The 21,135-nt window shown below is 44.4% G+C and overlaps 1 protein-coding gene across 6 annotated transcripts in view; it reads left to right on the top strand.

The window, feature by feature from the left end:
* Positions 1-21,135, top strand: part of CACNA1G (calcium voltage-gated channel subunit alpha1 G) — a 333,864-nt gene that overhangs the window by 220,241 nt on the left and 92,488 nt on the right. For all 6 annotated transcript variants that reach the window (XM_089771889.1, XM_089771891.1, XM_089771890.1 and 3 more), the window contains exons 10-13: positions 9,312-9,463; positions 10,522-10,707; positions 11,898-12,012; positions 12,931-13,086. In XM_089771889.1, the coding sequence (XP_089628015.1) occupies positions 9,312-9,463; positions 10,522-10,707; positions 11,898-12,012; positions 12,931-13,086 (609 nt within the window). The remainder of the gene's footprint in view (positions 1-9,311; positions 9,464-10,521; positions 10,708-11,897; positions 12,013-12,930; positions 13,087-21,135) is intronic.

Here is a 21,135-nt window from a genome sequence, read left to right as displayed (position 1 = left end):
GCTTTGATGTTGACAGGGGGAACATCCAGACTAGCGGCGAGCCGACAAACAGCTGATCAGCTGTTTGTCGGCTCAGCTCGGCAGCCATGTAAATGTAAATGAAGCCGCGATCATTTAAATCGCGGCTTCATTTACCTTTGCCTACAATCCTAATCTACATGCCTCTGCCGACAGAGGCATGTAGTCTAGACACAGCCTAAAGTGCCACGGGACTACACGTTGTTTTTAAAGAAAAAAATTGTTATCAAAGGACAGCCATTCAAGTGACAGGAATTAAGAATATTGGAAACAAATGGTTACGTATAAACCAAAATCATAGCTTGCTTTCTGGAGCCTAAACTTAATGCATGTCTTCTACAAGATAAATTGTGCCAAGTTCTTTTCCTAGCTTTCAACCAGGATGGTTGATTCCCACGCCACTCCCTGTTCACCCACTCAAGGAATCTCGTCATCACAGACAGAAGGATTACCGAGCATCTCTCGGTACCCTCAAATACACCAGAACTGACCTTTGATCTTCCCTTGTAAACAAGCACCTTTCCCTGCGCTCTGCCCCTGCTATTTACCTCTTCCTGTTTATTTTCTACTGTAGTCTTCACAAGCTCTTCATTAACATTTGACTCAGTGAGCTAATAGACTTCTGTTGTAAGATGCACAATACACAATGGCCTGCCCATGAGAGATGCCCCATCTTCTGTCTGAAGAAGATTGTGTTGATGCACACTACTTTTGAGTGACTTGCCTCTAATGCACGTGGTCTAGAAAACATCATATTCAATCTATCTATAGAATTCTTTGCATACTTTCCATACTTACAATGATTATGAGGTACAGTGCAATGCACTTCATTAGACACTTAACATTACATTCTTTTGGTGAATCCAGGGGATCCCTGTACCCCTATTTTGACCCTATGCTCACTGCCAGTTGGCATCAAGAGATCTTTGAGTCACAGCTCTCTCTTCAGGAGGCTCCATCTTGACTGACAGTGGCTATGTCTAGACTGCAGGCTTCTTTCGAAAGAGGCTCTTTCGAAAGCATCTTTCGAAAGAGCCTCTTTCGAAAGATCGCGTCTAGACTGCAGGCGGATCTTTCGAAAGAGAAATCCGCTTTTTCGAAAGAGAGCACCCAGCGAGTCTGGATGCTCTCTTTCGAAGACGGCCTATTTACATTGAAGAACGCCTTCTTTCGAAAGAGGAACTTTCGAAAGAAGGCGTTCTTCCTCGTGAAACAAGGTTTACCGCCATCGAAAGAAAAGCCGCGTTCTTTCGAAATAATTTCGAAAGAACGCGGCTTGAGTCTGGACGCAGGGGAAGTTCTTTCGAAAAAAGGCTACTTTTTTCGAAAGAACCCCTGAGTCTGGACACGGCCAGTAACTGATCCAAGCCAGGGAGATGAGATGTCTGTGACCACAAGGCGTGCTTTTGACTGCTGCTTTCATAGACCTTTTGATCTAGGCTTTAGAGAGCCTAGATTTGGATGAAGCTCATGCTTCACTTGTTCCTCTCCAGTTGCCCCAGTTACTTGGCTCTGCTGTGATTCCCAATAATGTGCACAGTTTGAAATCAGTAAGCAGGGCCCAGTAAGTTTCTTCCGTGTGCAGCAAGAGAGGCTTCATCCTTCTAATTCTGCTTCTTGGGGGGAAAAAAATAAATGAGTTCATCTCAGTGTGTTCCAGACACAATATGCCCTGTAGAATTCACCCTTCCCCGCAGACTTGGAGCTCTGAGCTGATAAGTTTGCGCTCTTCTAGGACCGGAGCCAGCACAGCAGAAATCATGTCCTTAGAGTCACAGTAGATGACCCGAATGGCTCGATCCTTAACAGCCATGATAAGATCTCATTGATGCTCACCGATCGTCCCCTCTGCAGGAGGCTTGAAATATCTTTGTTTGATTATCTGCATGACCTTTATGAGACACATGGTGCTGTCTTTCCCCATCCTATGTGCAGCCAGAGCATGTCAACACACCCCTTCATATGTCCGCAAACAGACCTGTGGCAGACCAAAGGCAGCAGGCTGCAGTAGTTTGATGGAGGGCAGATATACTGGCAGTTGGGTAACCAAGTTCCTGTTCCCTGAATAGGCTGCCAGAGACAGCTGCCAGCAATTAAGTCAGGCAGGCACCTGGGACCCTTTAAGAGCCGGCCTGCAGCAGCAGGCTAGTGGGACACCTGCATCCAGGTAGGCCCTGCTGGTCCTTTATAAAAGGTTTCCCCTCAGGCAAGGAGGGAGGAAGGAGAAGAGAGACTCTGCATGGCAAGTGTGGTGATAAGGGCAAGAGCCCCCACTAGTAGCCACTAATTAGGGTCCCTAGGCTGGAACCCTGAGTAAGTGGGTGGGACCAGGTTTCCCCCAATCCTCCCCATGCCCGGTGGGCTGCCACCAGGGAAAATGGGACTTTTGGACCATGGAAGGATTTTTCCTCCAAGCTAGTGACTGGCCAGTGATGAAAAGGGTTCATTAAGTGGGGAACCCTCGCTTCTAAAAGAACTGAGAAGCAGTGGGAGGGTCACCGTGAGTCTCTGAGGTGTCTTAAAATCCATCAGGAAGCACAGGACTCAGGGGACACTACTAGAGCTTTGCCATAGATCACAGTGCACATGCAAACACGCCATTCATAACACTGGATGCATCCAGGACAATCTCGCATATTCTCAACAGCTATAGAACCTGTAAGACTGGGTGCCTTGAGAACAGAATTTCATATTCATCAAACCTTCTGCTAAAATCTGGTCCACAGCAGTTGATTTTTCATTTGAATCACACTTAGGTCTCACTCTTTCAAGGTGCTTGTGGTTTAATCATAGGCAGCTTACCTTTTAATTAGTCGCTGTTGCGAGAGAATTAGCAAAATTGTCTCGGAAGGAAGGATCTCAATCCATAACAGATGCATTTTAATCTAACTGGTGGACAGGTGGTATTATGCTGCAAGAGAGGCTCTTGCTTTGCGTTAAGAAGTATCGTAAACCAAATAAATATTGTGTTCTCCAAAATCAGTAGTTCTCTGCAAAATCCAGATCAGTTGAAACAAATTCTCTTGTTTCTGATGGTGTGGGGAAGAACAACTTGATCTTGGATGTACAGTAAACTTCCGATAATCCGGCACCTTTAGGACACAGGGGGTGCCGGATTATCAGATATGATGGACTATCAGAAGGGGGGGCTCTGAGGGGTCTGGAGTGGGGTGCGAGGGGATGCCACCCCAGACCCCTCATAGCCCCCCCTTACGATAGTCCGGCTTTGCCCCAGGCGTCCCTGATTCAGCCGCTGCTGGTCAGTTTCAGCAGCAGCTGAATCGGGGATGCCTGCAATAGAGCAGCTGGGGTGCTGCCGGGTTGGTCCCGCAGCGCCGAGGGGCGGCACTACAGCACCAACCCAGCAGCACTCCAGCTGCTCTTGGGGACACCTGGGACAGAGCAGCTGGGGTACTGCCCGGTTGGTCCCGTAGCGCTGCCCCTCGGGGCTGCGGGACCAACCCGGCAGCACCCCAGCTGCTCTTGGGACGCCTGGGGCAGAGCAGCTGGAGTGCTGCCGGGTTGGTCCCGCAGCACCAAAGGACGGCCTGGGGCAGAGCAGCTGGGGTCCTGCCGGGTTGGTCCCGCAGCGCCGTCCTTTGGCGCTGCGGGACCAACCTGGCAGCACTCCAGTTGCTCTGCCCCAGGCATCCCCAAGAGCAGCTGGGGTGCTGCCGGGTTGGTCCCGCAGCCCCGAGGGGCAGCGCTACGAGACCATCCTGGCAGCACCCCAGCTGCTCTGCTCCCGGTTTCCCTGATTCAGCTGCTGGTCAGTTTCAGCAGCAGCTGAATGGGGGAAGCCTGTCCAGCTGCCCCAGCACTTCCGGGTTCCTGATGGTGTCGGACCATCAGGAGTCCCGGAGCATTGGATGCCGGATTAATGGAGTTTTACTGTACAACATCTTTTCCCACTTGGCAGTATATCTTAGGAAGTGGTTCTTTGTCAGGAATATTTGTCTATCCCGGGTATATTATGTCTGTATCGCTAAAAAGAGCACTCAACGTGTTCATCATCTGCATTGCAATTAAAGTTTGGATTGCAGCACATGTAGCAATCTCTCTACAGTCTTCAACCTAGCAAGTTGTGAGTACCAATAGCAGTGAAGATACAATATCACCAGGGTCCCACTGAGTTGGTGTAGCCTCCTCTGCAGTTTGTGCTGCTGCAGCTCATTATATTGGTTGTAATGTTGAAGATATAGACAGCTCACCCAATAGCATCCACTAGGCCAGGATCAAAGGCAAGAGTCTGAACCAAGCGGGGGCAAAAGGTGAGGCCTGTAGTTATAGCAAGGCAGCATCTGCATCATTGCTTAGGCCACATCTTCACTTGCCAGAGGATCGACACTCTGGTGATTGATTCTCCAGTGTTCGATTTAGTGGGTCTATTAAAGACCCACTAAATAGAATGCTGAGGTTTCCCACATCGGTGTCAGTACTCCTTGCTGTCATAAGGAGGGAACAAGGGAAGTTGACAAGAGCATTTCTCCCATCAACCTCGCACTGTGGAGCAGCCCCAGAAAATCGGGTGCAAGGTACGTTGATTCCAAGTTGTGTGTCTTGCATCGATTTTCTCTGCCAGCGTAGACCAGGCAACTTCCTGGATTAAACAGTTGATATTGACCAATTAGGCAGCCACAGAGTTCTATCACTCTGGCTGATACTTCCTGCAGTGCCTAACCCTCCAGTAATTGTTGGATGCTTCTCTGCTTGGCTCTCTGCAAGTGATTTGTCGGCATCTACCACTTAGGATCCTATAACCCTGGGCTCTAGCCCTTCAAATCCTTACATGGCATTTTCACTAGCTAGCTGAGGAATGCCTGTGTGTGTGCAGCAGTCACACCTCTGACTGCAATGTAGATATAACCTGTGGCCAGAGAATCTTCGGAAAGTCACATTTTTGTATATCTCTCTTCTTGGAAACAGGACCACTGAGATTGTTAAAACTGCCTGTGGGGATTTGAACCCCCAGCCGGGAATGAAAGGTCCAAATCCCCCTAGGCAGCTTTGACAGGCTGAGGCCACATGCACCTTGTTTACCAGGATGTGGTTAATCCGGTGCTCCTGAAAGGGAGGCTGAATGGAAAGCACTACAGACCGAATGTGGTGTTTTTTCCTTGAAAGTGGCTTGGACTCTGTTCATGTTGGCCATGGGACAGCCATGATGGGATTCAGAGGAAGGGGAAATATGATGGATTTATTTTTCCCTCAGGCATTGTTCACTGAAAGCAGGAGACAAACCCTCTGCCACAGAATGGATGCAGGTATGAGGGATACCGACTTGCCTGCATCTGTAGAGCCCATCCTCATCCACCTCCCCTAAAAGAGCTTGGACTTAAGAGAAACCGAAGATCCCACTAATGAGCGTTGTGGGCTACAGCATGACACCTTTGCTCTTCAGAATGCAGGAAGCAGGTTATTTTCAAACCTCACATCTAATGGCTTTCCTGCCTGGTAAACAAGCGAAGCCACCTGTATTCCCCACGTCAGCTCCCAGACCATCGTTCTAGCAACAGCACGATTCTCCCACCACTTGAACTCTAGCCAGAGCAGTGACACCAATTACAGATTTTTGGTTACCTCAGGATGTTGCTTTCTGAGATAATTTATAACAGCATCTGTCAGGTGAAGCCCTTCTGAGCTCTGGCTGATTATTAACAGTGTTTTCCGGTCCTTTCAGCAATGAGTGGGGAGACTGGTTGATTCCCGCTGACAGGTCCCGGTACTTGTCTCTCATCTTACCAGGGTTAAAGCTCCTCAGGGCAAGTGAGGAATGCAGCCTCTCCTGTCTGCCTCTGTTTACATAGCTGTTACTCTTAAGAAAGGTATTGGGCTTGGATGGAGAGTGAAAGAACCTAAGAGCGTTAGGTGCCCCCATCCCATTGAATTTCAGTGGGAGTTTGAAGCATAAACCCCTAAACTCTGAGAAATCCCAGAGATAAATTCTACTGACACATCTGCCTTTGGCTCATGGCATGATGTGGGGGAATCAGATAGTCTCATGGTGTCTTAGACTAAGTCTACACTGGCACTTTACAGCAGGTGTGTGAAAAAACACCCCACCCGCCAAGCTCAGCAAAATACAGGGCTGTAAAGTGCCAGTGTGAATCAGGCCACCGCACTGGGATCTACTGTTAGCTAGTCCCCTCATGCTCACATAGAGCACTGGGAGTGCTCTTACTAGCATTTGTGCTTTGGCCACACTGTCAGTTTAAAGTGCTGCCACAGCTGCGCTTTAAACTTAAGTGTAGGCAAAGCCTCAGTTTTTCCATCTGTAAAATGGGAATGGTACATGTCCCCCTAGCAAATGAAAGGCACAAACCAAGTGCAAAGTGTTTTTAATTTTTTTTTTGTAATTAATCTTAGATCACCTCCTTTACTGGCTGCATTTTTAATGTATCTTCCTGTATCCTCCAGGAATGATTAGCTCAACTATGAGAAAGAAAGCCAGGTTCTAGGCTGGTTCATGACCATCAACAGAGTGAACTGAGTTGTCCTTGCAGGGCCAGATATTCTTCTCTCAGATAAACATGGGCAACCCTATTCAGCAGACACATTAACCATTTTTTTAAGGCAATAGGTTACCACAGATGTAGCTAATGGCAGAATGTGGCCTTGTAGGCTTCAAATTACGGGTGATGGTGCATGTGGAGTAAAGATTCCAAGAATACATTTCTTTGCATGGTAAAATAGCTGCCATAATAATAACAATAAAAAAGCATAGACTGCCTCTGAGCTCCTTCAGTTATGAATGAGTTGGCAGTTTTCATGACAAGTTCAGGCTTTTGAAATTGTCCTGAGGTGGCATTTGACATCCTAGTTCTCAGTCGATTTATGCTTTTGTGTCTGTGTTCCAGGACATAGATCATTTTAAACCAAGAGTGCATTTAATAGTGTGAGTTAAAGCAGTTTTAGTTCAACTCAAGAGCAGCAAGAAAAGTCATATCAAATTCTAGCCCCGGGATTTAATTACTAATGAGAGTGACACATCAAGATGAGAACCAATAAATAATTGTTTGTTTTCTTTCCCTGTGGTTTCTGTTCAGCATGTTTAAATCTTTTGCCTTCCACCCTTTTTGTTCTTGGGGGGAAAAATATTTTCTAAGATCTGGCCTCTTTTGTGAACTGAGTGCTGTTAATGTCATGAAGGGAATCAAAAGTACCTTGAAGTGACTGAAGAAACCTCAGTGCCCAAACAATATCAGCTAAGCATATCCAGTAATTCCTTTCCATAACATTTTTTTTTACACAGCCATTTCCCCAATCACTTGATAGGGATTTAGCTTTGTCATAACAAACTCCTGCCAACGTCAAGGTAAGTCCGTAAGGATTACATTCTGATATCAGAAGGATTTTGGTCCAAGTTTACGGAGTAAATATTATGCCGGAAGGGAGGAAGGCAAAGTGAAATATGAGATTCAGCGTCATTGGTGGGATTTAAACATTGAGAAACAAAGAAAGGGAATTAAATGTGAAAAATCGTTTTGTCTGTCTAATCTGTGTATTTATAAAGCCCCCATTCACTGTGGTATCTTGGTGCATGGAGACAAATAATTGCAAGTTACCACATTTTGTGGGAAGGCTATGATGACGTACTTAAACCATCCCTGTTTGCCTAGGTATGGCAACATGTATGTTCCTGTCTTGCATAGTTTTAGAAAAGTGACAACTCTTCTTACATTTATAGCCCTGCAATATTTGCCACAGTGGCACCAGGTCACAGATTAAATTGCCAGCTAATTTTAGGCTATTCCTCTTCTTATTTTGTCAGCTGTAAAGTTGCTTAAATTTAATGTGCTTGTTGATCGGGTGCTAAATCAAGAGAATGAGAATCAGCGCACCCAGTTTCTATTTCTAGCTCTGCTATTGAGTCACCGTGTGACCTTAAATAATTCACTCTGTCCTTTTGTGCCTCAGTTTACTCTTCTGTAATATATTTACCATAATTGGTGCCTAGCTTAAATGGGTGTCAAGAGACTTAACTAGTGTTTGTAAACTGCTTTGACACCCCTGGGTGAAAGTCATTAGAGCAGCTCAAAGTATTATATGCAGGTCTGGTAGCACCGCCTATTATTAAGGTTGTCTGACACTTCCCATTATAAGACCCTGTTTCCAGTTGCTTATAGCTTTGCCTAGTCTCTGTAGAATGTAGGTGTAGAGTAAGATTTTCAAAAGTGTCTAGTTGTTTTTGGGATATTTCTGTTTGAGTCACCTTAAAGGCATGTGATTTTTCACAGTGAGGATGCTCAGCAGTTTCTGGAAGGCAGGTTTCTTTGCGATATCTCAATTTCGGCCTCTGCAGTCACTAATCACATTTGAAAATCTCAGCTTTAGTCTTTCCGTAAGATTAAGATACCTAGTAAATTAAAGAATTGACTCATAATTGCCATTTATAGGCCAGTCTTATTTGCCCCGCCACATAGGATAATCTGTGAGTGAGTTATAGATAATGCTCAATCACTCTATTGGACAGAGTTACAAATGGTTCCTCCTGTGACAGTAGCAATCAATCAAATGCACACGGTATACGAAGGATTGTTGCACCAGTCAAAGTGACCACGGTTGATGGCATCATGCCAGGCATGAACATAGTGATGCTTTAGTTAATGTGGATTTAATGGGTGGATTTACCTCTATAATAGGTGCTTTATCTTACACTGTCCTGTTGGAGTTTTTCCGTGTGCTATCTTGCTCTTTTACTCACTTGGCTGTAAATCACACTCTTAGGCTGTGTCCAGACTCCATGCCTCCGTCGACGGAGGCATGTAGATTAGCCAGATCGGAAGAGGGAAATGAAGCCGCGATTAAAATAATCGCGGCTTCATTTAAATTTAAATGGCTGCCCCGATCTGCCGATCAGCTGTTTGTCGGCAGATCGGGAGAGTCTGGACGCGATGCCCCGACAAAGAAGCCTTTCTTCATCGACACAGGTAAGCCTCGTGAAACCAGGTTTACCTGTGTCGATGAAGAAAGGCTTCTTTGTCGGGGCATCGCGTCCAGACTCTCCCGATCTGCCGACAAACAGCTGATCGGCAGATCGGGGCAGCCATTTAAATTTAAATGAAGCCGCGATTATTTTAATCGCGGCTTCATTTCCCTCTTCCGATCTGGCTAATCTACATGCCTCCGTCGACGGAGGCATGGAGTCTGGACACAGCCCCAGTGACATGCATTTTACATCCTCCTGTAATTGGCCCTCGTCTATTTTCTGGTCTAAATCTGAGCACCTCTAGAGAGTAGATCTGTGCCATGTAACTTACTTGTCCCCTCTCCCCTCTTGTACTTAATCCTAGCCTGAAGAACTCACCAATGCCCTGGAGATCAGCAACATTGTCTTCACAAGCCTCTTTGCCCTGGAGATGCTGCTGAAAGTCCTCGTGTATGGTCCATTTGGCTACATCAAAAATCCATACAACATCTTTGATGGGATCATTGTAGTGATCAGGTACCAGCATGATGTTCTGCTTACAAGGGTTTCAAGGCTGTTGAATGAGAACAGAGGATGATGGATAGAAAGGCCTTTCTGAGTCACTTTAGGTCCCTGTGATCTTATGTTAGCTTTTGTATCCCACAATGTTGTTTCCCAATCTTCTGAAAACTCGCTGTAGCAGCCCACCTTGTTCCTGTCTTTGGTGGTTCATTATATAGACAGCTGTCCTCAGTATGATGTCCCTTTGCTAAAGTTTTCCCTGTACTAAGCCATGCCTTTTTGTGATACCTCATTCAGAGCCTTATTTAATAGCATGTATTCTTTCTGTCCCCTCATATCTATGCCTACCTCTGATTTTCATATTCCTATTCCACACCTCAAAATACATAGCCACCTCTCGGACTTTAGGGCATCGTTAATATCATGAATTTGAATCCTTGGATTCTTATTTTTACCTTCTGGAAGAACCCTACTGGCCCTTTACTGGTTCCCTATGCAATGTTAATTAACTTGCTATGACACATTTTATCCATCTCCTGTATATTATCAAACATGCCTGTAGACAAATGACCGCCCACACCCCTACATGGCATGATTTGCTTTGTGTGGTTTTGATTGCTTGGTTTTGATTTTGTTTGGTTGGTTTTTTTTAGAGGGAGCCCCAAGCAAAAAAATCTTGGATCCAAGCACCTCTAGATAGAGGGGAAGTTTAGATGTGAACTCTTCAGTTGACATGTTTTGTTGCTTCTCTGTGCCCACTTCCCTCTTAGGCACATGCAGACACTGTAACTGCATGCACTCAGTGATTTGCAGGCATATTTTTGGCATGCTCTAATGGGACTCCACTCTTTGCAAATCTGATTCTTAATTCAGAAAGGAAATGTCAGTACTCTACCTCCCTGCCTGTCATCCCTATTTCAGACCCTGGTTTTCTTTGAGCTTCCCCAGCCTTGAGAACGGATCTTTCCTTTCACTTCTCTCTCCCATTCTCTCGTCTCTGCCTACAGGCGTTTATGTTTAGTGTTTCCTTTTCCATACCGTGTCCCTTGCCGTAAATCCCTTTCTTTCCTTAGCGTCTGGGAGATAGTGGGACAGCAAGGCGGGGGCCTGTCAGTCCTGCGGACCTTCCGTCTCATGCGAGTCCTGAAGTTGGTCCGCTTCATGCCTGCCCTCCAGCGCCAGCTAGTGGTCCTTATGAAGACCATGGACAATGTGGCCACCTTCTGCATGTTACTGATGCTTTTCATCTTCATCTTCAGGTGAGTACATGGCAAGAACTCGGATTTCCTTGCATGCCCTGTTCATGATCTGTACTTTAAGTTTCAAGGCTAGTGACTAGATGAGAATGGGAAGGAAATCCATAGGTTTCCTGATTGCTCAAAATCTTGAAGTGAATTGCTGAAAGAGAAACAAAGTAGCCTCCACTGATCTGAAGGGGAACTGGTATGGGCAGACCATCATCTGGCCCTAGGCGCCCTGCACTTGCTAGAACCTTGCAGTTCTTGCCAAATGTCATGTCTGTGTTTGTGAGGCTGTTCTTAAGGGAAATCCCTTCTGCTAGGTGATTCTTCCACAGGCATCACCCCAGGGTGGCAGATATATGACATCTCATTCCTGATGCGGCGTAGAAGACAAGCTGAAAGCCTTACCCACAACACTATCTTCCAAAGAGCAGAGAAAGGAATTTTCCTAGTATAATCCCGACCAAGTTAATCTCATTCACACATGGTTCTTTTATCCCCTTTGCATTATTTCTTTGGCCTTCACCTGGCCTCTTCTCTCTGTCCAAAAGGTTTGGGATTGGATCCATGGAAAATGTAAGCAGTCCTGAACTTTGGGGGGTATTGGAAATCCAAACCCAGGTCCAGATATTAGAATGAACTAAACCTACTCAGATTCCAGCCCCAGATGAGCCCCTCTCTAATATACAGGATGTAAGGCTGACTTGACACAAGCTATACTGATGGGAGAGTTGGCAGGATGCAGACTAAGGCTACATCTGCACTGCAGCACTTTTCCGGGATTCCGGAGGTATCCTGGAAAAACAACGCTACATCCAAGGAGCGCGTCCACTTTTTCGGAAAAAATTTTGAAAAAGCGGACGTGCTTTTTCACCATCCCAGTAAACTTTGCTTAACGAAGAAGAAGGGATGTGTCGAAAGAGGACTTTCCCCAAAATTTGGCACCTTGTAGACACGCCAAATTTCAGAAAAGCCTCTTTTGACAGTAAAGCAGAAAAAGATACGCAATTTGCATATTGCAAATTGCGCTTCTTTTTCCGATTTATCTTTGTAGTGTAGACCTAGCCTAAATCTTTCTTTCCTCCATGGAGGGAAGTGTTGCTCCTGATAACTGGGCAGACAGTATCCTGAGACACAAAGGGCCATGACTTCACACTGCTTCCCGTAACATCATCTTCCAACCAGTCTTGGCTTCTTTTTATACTCAGTATCCTGGGAATGCATCTCTTCGGCTGTAAGTTTGCTTCAGAGCGAGACGGAGACACCCTGCCGGACAGGAAGAACTTTGACTCCTTGCTGTGGGCCATCGTTACAGTTTTCCAGGTACAACAGCAAGAACTCCTTACCAAGTGCACACTCTGGGGCTGCAAGAGAGCTTTCTAAAAAACATTCCAGAGCTCAATAAAACTAACATTTGAGGGGGAGAAAAACCAAAAAAGCATCAATGGTTGGGGGAGGAAGAAACATTTTCTAATGCTGCAAGACAACTAATGGTGTGATCTGATGAAAGGGAAGTTCCAGGATATGCCAAAAGCTGTGGAGGAGAAGGCTCTTGCAGGAGCAGTGGTGAGACTGAGGCATGACAAAGGGGGAATTTGTGTGAGTAAAGGAGGGCTCTGCCAACAAGGCTTCCTAGCAAGACAGCCACCCTGGAGTCATTTTTCAGTCGTGAGGAAAATCAGCTTTATGGCAATAATTTGTACTTCTTATGTATTGCTCTTAGCAAATCTGGACTGTCTTTGGCGGATCTTTATCTGTCTTTGCAGACAGAAGGGAGTGCCAGGGCATGCCACACAGCAGTCTTTTAAGGTGCTATGTGAACCGTGGTATCAACTGGAGTTCCATGCACAGAGTGGATTAGAGTGCAGGGGAGGGAGAAGGTAGGAGAATCAGGTGCAATCCTTGTCATTGCTCTGATTCAGTGGGCGACCTGAACCAAGTAACCATCTTTCTCTGCCTGTCTGGAACACGAGTGTACTCCCCTCCATTGCAGGCCGGTTGAGACGCAGAATAGCAGAATACAATTGTACAGCATTTTAGTATTCCATATTACCAGTGTGCAGTGTTCCCCAAGAATAGGGGGTGTGCCTGTTTAAGGCTGAAGACATGCAGCTCTGCCTACCATGAGCATAAATAAGAACCATGGGTGTCCCTAAACATGGGACCACAATGCTGGGTTCATAGGAAATGTGCTGGGCTGTTGTGATGTTCCTTTGTGCTCATGGTGCCTTTTTGCTACAGATTCTGACTCAGGAAGACTGGAACAAGGTCCTCTACAATGGCATGGCATCTACCTCTTCCTGGGCTGCTCTCTACTTCATCGCTCTCATGACGTTTGGGAATTACGTTCTCTTTAATCTCTTGGTGGCCATCCTGGTGGAAGGTTTCCAGACTGAGGTAAAACCCTACAGAGCTCCTCTCTTTACATCTTTGTTTCCAGAGCAGGGGAGGGCCTAGAACCAGCATCCCTCTGGATTTCAGATTTACAAAAGGGAAAACTGATTCATTGGAACAAAGAGAGGAGGAGAAAAAAAATAACTCTCATTTTTTTCTTTTTGTGTGTGTCTATGACCAAGTGCAATAAACCATCCTGTGTAACAGCATAAATGAAAAGCTTTGTTAGCATTACTATAACGGCAAGGATTCCGCTGTGTGTCAGTCATTGCTGATGGAATAAAATGCTCTGGGAATATCTACGAAGGGAGCATTGTTGTGTTCGGGAGCCAGATTAAAAGCCATCACTGTAAAGTGTTGCAGCCTGGTGAGAGATTAGTGACATTAGCATCTTTTTTTTGATGGTCTGTGTTGTGCATCTCTTCCTGTTTGTGGCTCAGTGATACTTTTGTACATTTTTAATTTCATTGTTCCTAGGCTGTTGATTGATTCCCTGGGCTGGGGGCCTCCATTAAATATCCTCTATCTTCTGTAAGCATCTATGGGAAGCCAGTGAAGAGGTCTTAGATCTAAACTTCAACTTGACCCCTGTGTCTTCCTAACTATGTGGGTCACAGTGAAAGAATAAAAAACAGACTCCCTAAAACTCGCAGCCAACCAGGGCTGCCTGTCAGCCAGGTCTCTACTGGCAAACAGAAGTAAAACAATAAAATGTCCATGAGGAAGGAGAAGGGAAACTTTTTGCTTTGCTGAAGGGCTGAGGTAGGGAAGTACAAACCAACACTGTTCATCAGTGTCTGGTAGTATAGGTTGTCATTTAAAGCAATGTCTCAGCTGATGGATGTGAGTGTTGCGGGAATAATAAACATGGTTTGTCACCTCCCTATGGCATAATAATTCATCATACCATAACTAGCTATTCATATATCCTGCTAGTTTTCATATTTTCCAAGTGCAGTTTAAGAGGATAATTTGTTAAATAGTTCTGGGATGAGGCTGTAGGTATGTGTGTTGTCATTTTGCCCTGGGTTAGTGTGCTATTTTTAATTGCCTATGATCATATCCAGCTCTCTGTAAATTGTCTCCTCTGTCATGGAAAATGAAGTTAAGGTCATTGTCAGGTTCTTTTGAGCAACAAAAAATTTCCTTTCAGGACGTAGCATGTGCTTTGCTTAAGTAAAAGTAAGCACGAAAAACAACTTGTCCTCTTGTGAGTATTGTCTCAGCCTCTCTTTGGTCAGTCTTGTTTGTTGATTCTAGAATGGCCACCTGATTGAAATATCTGGAGAGTGCAAACCTATTGTTTATTTGTTTTAAGGAAAATTAGTTTGATTCTAGATATTGGAATAGGGGGATCAGATTATGCTCTTTATACCATTACTGTTAATCCAGAGTGACTGCATTGAAGACAAGGGAGTTACATCTGATTTAGGGCCCAATTCAGAAAAATACTAACACACATGCTTAAATTTAAGTCAGTGGTATGTATACACATACCTGAAGTTCAGCATATGCTAAAGTGCATCCCTGAATCAGAGACTTACACTGGTGTAACCGAGGCCAAAATCTGGCCTAGCGTCTTAGTTCCAAATTCTGATATTGGTTACACTTGTGTCACTCCTATTTAACTCCACTAATACTGATGAAGTGACTCCAAATTTACACCAGTGTCACTACAATTAGAATTTGGCCTTTTGTCTCTAAGAGTTTTAAAGACATATTGTCCTTTCTTTAAGCTCCTCCCAACCAGTTGTAAAAAGTAGTTTTCTGCTAACATGAAATTTGGTAAACAAATCTGTCAGTTCAATTACAGATTTTCTTAGGCAGGTAGGTAGGTAGGCTTGATGTTTTCTGGGTATTGTGAGCCAGATCCTCAACTGGTGTAAACTGGCATTACTCTACTGACTTCTGTAGAGCTACATTTCCTTACAGCAGCTGAGGGTCTGCATTTATTCAGCTTTACAATCAAAAAAGTTTCCATTCCTTGCTATCAGTATAACACATACTTGTAAAGTAAAATTAGTTGAGATCTTCTCCCATTGTGAATAACAGCAAGCTTTCTCTCTGGTGATCATCCCTGGGTCCTTAACCTTGTATTCCTGGTTTATCTGGGGTGGGGAGGAGAATTAATATCATTGTCCTTCAGATTTCTTGTTCTGCTGCCTCCTTTATCTCTCCCATCCTTGAGCGCCTTTCTTCGAGCTGCAAACACCTTATTCATGTTAGTGCGTGCCTTTGCAGGCTTTTTGGTTGCTAAGCAGCAGGTATACATATGCAATTCAGATACAAAAAGACGCTGCTCCAAACTTTCAACAGAGACCCCTGTATTTTATTGTTACCTGGCTACTGCATGCAAAGGGCACATACAGGATTTTCTGCAGCCTGGGTTTTTTTTCATTATGCATCCTGTGACGTACCCACAGCAGCTCTAAAGTGTGGAAGATGAGCTAGCTGTGTGACTCCATTTGATAGAACTATCAGGTCTCTGCCCTGGGGATCTATCTCTGAAACAAACAATGATTCCTGGTAAGAGAGCTTTTTGTCAGACATAAAGCTCCTCTCTTGAGGGATTTCATGATAATGTTATCTCTGAAGCATATTCTTCCATTGGTAATCCTCTCAATTTCATGTTCCCCTTGGCTTCTCTTCTTGTTTCTGGCAATCCCTCAGTTGCTAGTTTGTCTCATCTCCCTTCTTTGTGCCTGTTGTTCTTTAATTCCACCTTTCCCATCACCAGGTGACCGAGGTGCAGTGAGAACAGGGTTGTGTATGCATGCAGAGCTCCGACGTACTTTATATCCTAACAACAGTAAAAACCCAGGGTGTGTGGTGTAATATTGGCTAAACAGTCTGAGACAACAGAGCCTTGACCTCTCCTGGGGATCAACAGAGGGAAATGATCAGTTTTCACTCATCAGTGATTTAGATTTTGTCCCGTAGTTTTGTCACATCATTTACTTTTTACATTCCAATCAGTTTCATTCTGATTATCCTTATAAAGGATAATTGTGTATGTTTAATCTTTTGCTAGGTTATTCATGTTTCTTTCTATTAGAATCAAATGTGATAATACTTTAAAATTACATGTACAACATATGCTTGTAACGATATTACTATCCTGTTTGGATCCAAATTTTGATTTACTCTTTTTAAAAAATATTGTTCTAATCTATAGAGAGATGCAAAATCTATTACCTCCTTTCCAAGAAATTAGCCCAGTTGTCATAGCTATAGTTGTGCAAATAATGGATTTTTCAATTAATTGAACATTTAAAAAAAACAGGAAAATTTGTTTTGGTTCAACTGTAATAATATTTTTTTAAATGTAAGGTGAATCAAAAAATAAAAAAAGTTTTTGGGACAAATAAACCTTTGACTTAGGCAAAACTGCCTTTTGGCAACACAACAGTGAGAGCGTTTACACTCAGGCTCTACTTTTATTGGGAAAAACACTCATTTCTGGCAACAAAAAACATCCAAACCTGTGAGAGACTTTTGTCTTTTCTCCTCCATTTATTGTTGACAAAGAGCCAGTGTGAACTCTGCTGTTTGCTATGTTGAGAGAACTGGCTTCCACCAGTATCCCATAAATGCCTGTTCGGATGGTTCTGCTCAGTGTTTTGTGATCTCTGCTGCCTTGCAGTCATGCACACACCCCCTTTCAAAGCTCTGGGAAGTATCTGACAGCTGAGTGAGCTGCTCCATTTGGGGAACAAACAAAGAACAATTATTTCAGTGATTTTGTTCTGCCCTGCTAGGAACACAACAGCAGGCAGACTGCTGCTTCAGGGGGAGGGCTGGAGAGACTGCTGTGCAGCTTTGACATTCCTTAGCATGGAGAGCTCACAGAGCTACAAGGGAATCTCAAGAATCACAGGGATCAGCCCTGCCTTCCCACAGCACTACCCTGTGGAATACTTAGTCACGTTGCTTTGCTCTGTCTGTCACCAGAATGCTAGCAATGTGGCTATGAAATGTCGACAATGGGAGTTAGAAAAAATGGTTTAACTGGTTTTTGCTTTTGGCAACTTTTGCATGTTGACAGCACTTTTGTCACCAGACTTTCCTAGCGTACACATAGCCTTTTACAGAAGTTTCTTTCCATTTTTAAAATTAAATGTAATTTTGAAATAAAAAGTTATTTCACAAGAAAAAGTCAAAAAGTTTTGTTTAGAAAATGTTGAAATTAAACATTTTGACTTTTAAAAAATTAGGAGATGGGTTTTTATGTTATTTTATTTTATTTTTGGCTTAAACAATTCATCAAAATTGATGCAAAATGTGGAATTTTTTTGTTTAACTTTGCATTTTTCATTGCAAAATAGAAGTGGCAAATTTACCCAGCTCATAACCTGCACCAAAATATCAAAGTGATAGGTGAGAGATAAACCAAAAATAATATGCAGACTCCTCCTACTGCCTCTGTGGCATATAGCTGAATTTAAAAATGCCATTCCCAAAGTTGCACATTTCTCCAAACACGCTTGCTTAAATATGCTGAGAAGTAAACACAAGCCTGTCCAGGCAACTTTTACTACCAAAGGAGAAATACAAAAGGGAGTAAAGGTCAGTGGTGAAAGTAACTTAAATTTCTTAAAGGTACTGTTCTATTGCAAACCTGGGTCCCTGCCAGTTCTTTAAATAGCTCCCTGTCGGCTTTTGCAGCTGCTCAGCCAGCTCTTGTTGGAGCTGCGCACTTGGGCATACCACCTTACTTTCACCTCTTACTTTCACATGTTTTCCAAGTGGAAAGGGGTAAACGAACCATGAAAATGTTGTTTTCAAAATATTTGGAGCCTAATTCTGGAGCCATTATTCAGACAACCTCCCTCCCCTCCTTCCTCCGGGCCTGATCCAAAACTCACTGAAGTAAATAGATTGACTTTAGAGGGCTTTGGATCAACTTTCCACTGATTTCAGTGTGAGTTTTAACCAAGGAAGGCAAGATCGGGCCCAATCAGAGTAACAATATACCTTATCTAAAAAAGTTTCTGATGACTTCCCTGTAATTAGCTGTTACAATTGGCTTTAACAGGATCAGTATTGTGGGTTAATTAAAAGCATGCGTTGCTGCCCAATGATACCATAATAAATGCAGATCTCATTATGCAGCCACAAAAAGCCTGAGCAGACGTGGGTTGACTAATCAGAGGGTATTTCATTAATGCAACGAGCTATCACATTGGAGCTAAATCAAATACTCCTTTTGAAACACTTACTTTAAAGGTAAGGATGATCTCTTCTAAGGGCTGCGCTACCTTTCATCCTCCCCTGGCACCAAACAAAGTTGACAAATCCAGTGTGTTGTGACCTATTCTGCTTTTTAATGTTGATATGAAATTGCTGACAGGCTCCCTGACAGGGTGAGGGGAGGGTAAAAAAGGGAAACAGACCTGGTGATTCAAAAGGGCCTGGGGCTCCTAGTCACTGCTGCCACTACTGCGGCAGCTCCCAGAGTCATGGGTCCTTTAAATTGCCTCCAGAGCACCATGCTGCATGCTCCAGGTGGCTCTGAGGGCTGGTGGGGGAATGAGTGCTGGCTGTCCCCGGGCCCACCCCTTCCAGGAGCACGGAGACACACCCCACATATACATTGCCCAGGGGCGTAGCAAGGCTGTTGGCTTCCCTGATTGCAACTGCTATTACCTTTCTCTACCCTTTTTTCGTTTTATGTTGCTTCCTTTTCTCTCTCTGATCCACTCTCAGTTTTGATGCTGAAATTGTAAAAATCAACCCCCTCACCTCCCCTCCCCCATTTTTACTTCAGGAAATCACCAAGCGAGAAGAAGCGAGTGGGCAGTTAAGCTGTATTCAGCTGCCTGTCGACTCGTCGGTGGTACGTAAGAACTCAGCATGAACCCACCCAAATGCTGTCTGGTAGTTGTCTCGCTCTGTGGTGACTGGTCACACACCATGATGCTGTTTTCATTGTAGTAATTGTCATTCCTGTTGTCATCATTGTTGAGCGAACCTTGATTTTGAGTCTCTTCCTTCTTTGTGGAGTCAGACAGGTCGACACAGACTCCCTGGTATCACCCAACATAGCACTGGCTGCTTAAACCTTTTCTGCACAGGTCCATTGAGGATAGCTCACCAATGCCTCTTAACACACATACATACAAAGACACACACACACACACATCTGCCCCAGCCCCTCCAGTTGCATATGGTGCAGCAGATAGCATGGCCAAAGACCGAAAGGACCTAGAATCAAGGCTGTGTAAGAGCATTGTGCTCTGGAGAAATCAGTACCTGCAATAGTCATTGATGAAGAAATATTCTAGTTCTACCAGGCATAATGGTCAGGTTAGATGATCTTAATGGTCCCTTCTGGCCTTAAAATCTATAAAACCAAGCCCAAACCAAACCCTGCCTTTTACCCACCCTTCCCTTCTCATACATCTGTCCTTTTTCACTCCTCCTCCTTCTGTTCTTTCCTCAAAGTTCCGGCATTTCCTTGAGCACAAAAGCACTTTCTCTTGTGTTCACGTCCATTCTGCCCCCTTTGGTACATGGTGGTTTAGCCGCTGTATGAATATGGTAAATCTTGACATACTGTCATGTCTCAAAGGGATTTTAACGCCGTGTTCTCTCATAAACCCTTTTTCCATCTAGAAAAGCAAACCAGGAGCACAAAAACAGGTAATGGCCACCAGGCCCTGCAATGAGATGCTTGCCTGCAGCCACACTTAATATACCGCTGACGGTATTAAAGAGGGTGGTGGTCAGAGTATAGTCTGTTACAGCTGCAGCGGGATGCTTCAAAGAGATGGGGTTTGGTGCTGTGGGGGTAGAAGTTTGCAATCCCCATGTGATCCTCCTTGTCCTCCTCATGAATGTACATCTCTTACTGCATCCTACTGTGAACTCCTTGTCACTGACAGATATTTGAGGAACACAAATTAAGTAACAAAAACTATTTGCATTACTCATTAGTTTTTAATGACCCCATAAAGAGAAGTGAGTAATTACTGGCAGGCTTTCTGGGAGAAAAAACTTGGAGTCCACATTCCATTAGAGAGAAAATTTAAAAATTCAGCTCAATTCAAGCCAAAATTAATTTAATATTCCTTCTTGCAAATGTCAGTCCTCATCCTTTAAAATTCTGCCAGCCCTGCAGGGTGAGTTCTCTCAAATCACAGGATGATCCTGCAGGACAAGAAGAAATTTAAAAGGCAAGGGTTCCATTTCATGCTCTCTATTTTCATACTTCTGCCCACAGTGTGATTGGAGACAATATAACTTTTGGGCTGAATCTCAGAAAGGGGGCTTTCCTTTGACAATGTTGGCCCAACCTGGACACTTTAGTCAAGCAAAACTTAGCCCCATTGATTTTCTAGGTGGGCTTTGCCTGAGTAAGGAGTGCAGGTCTGGATCTTCGATTGAATGTTGTCTCCTTCAGTCTGCCACTCTAGCGCCTTCCTCCTCACTGCAGCCTGTTCTGGCTTTTAAAATCCACCACGTACCCAAGCACCAAACTTCATTGAGGGGTGGCAGGGCGCGTGGTGCAGCTTAGGTATTAGGTTCTTTTGTGCATCTACATACTCCTAGAGCTAAAGCTAGATTCTGCGTGGCTTCTCTCTTGACATTGCATTTCCCCTCTTCCTCTCGTCCCCTCCCCCATATACATCATAGGAATGGAAGGTGCCCTTTCGCTAGAATTATGGTTTCAGCTGCAAACCAACCCTCTTCTGGTGGAATTAATTCTGGCAAGCTCCATTTCTGGCTGATGTATTGTGATTATACCACACCCTACGTATTTTTCCTCACTGCCAATGGACAGAATCAAAAAGGGGCTGAGCTGGAAAGGCCTTGATTCAGTCTATGTCAGATGTCAGCAATGCCTGAGCAGGGCATTGGCAGAGCACGATAAGCAATGGAAGCAATGAGCGATGGTGAAGTATTTAACACACCAGACAAGGGAGACTCAAGTTGGTTTCCTGGATAGGTTTCTACTGATGGGCCAAGACCAAAAGGAGAAATCCCTCGTCCACTACTGGCCTTCCAAATTGTGCCACAGGATGCAACTCCCCTAAACAAATAGGACACCAC

This window comes from Pelodiscus sinensis, chromosome 20 (genome assembly GCF_052426305.1).
Source record: "Pelodiscus sinensis isolate ZL-2025 chromosome 20, ASM5242630v1, whole genome shotgun sequence".
Classification (NCBI taxonomy): domain Eukaryota; kingdom Metazoa; phylum Chordata; order Testudines; family Trionychidae; genus Pelodiscus; species Pelodiscus sinensis.
The sequence above is the reverse complement of the archived record's forward strand: the minus strand, read 5'-3'. Positions and strand labels throughout refer to the sequence as shown.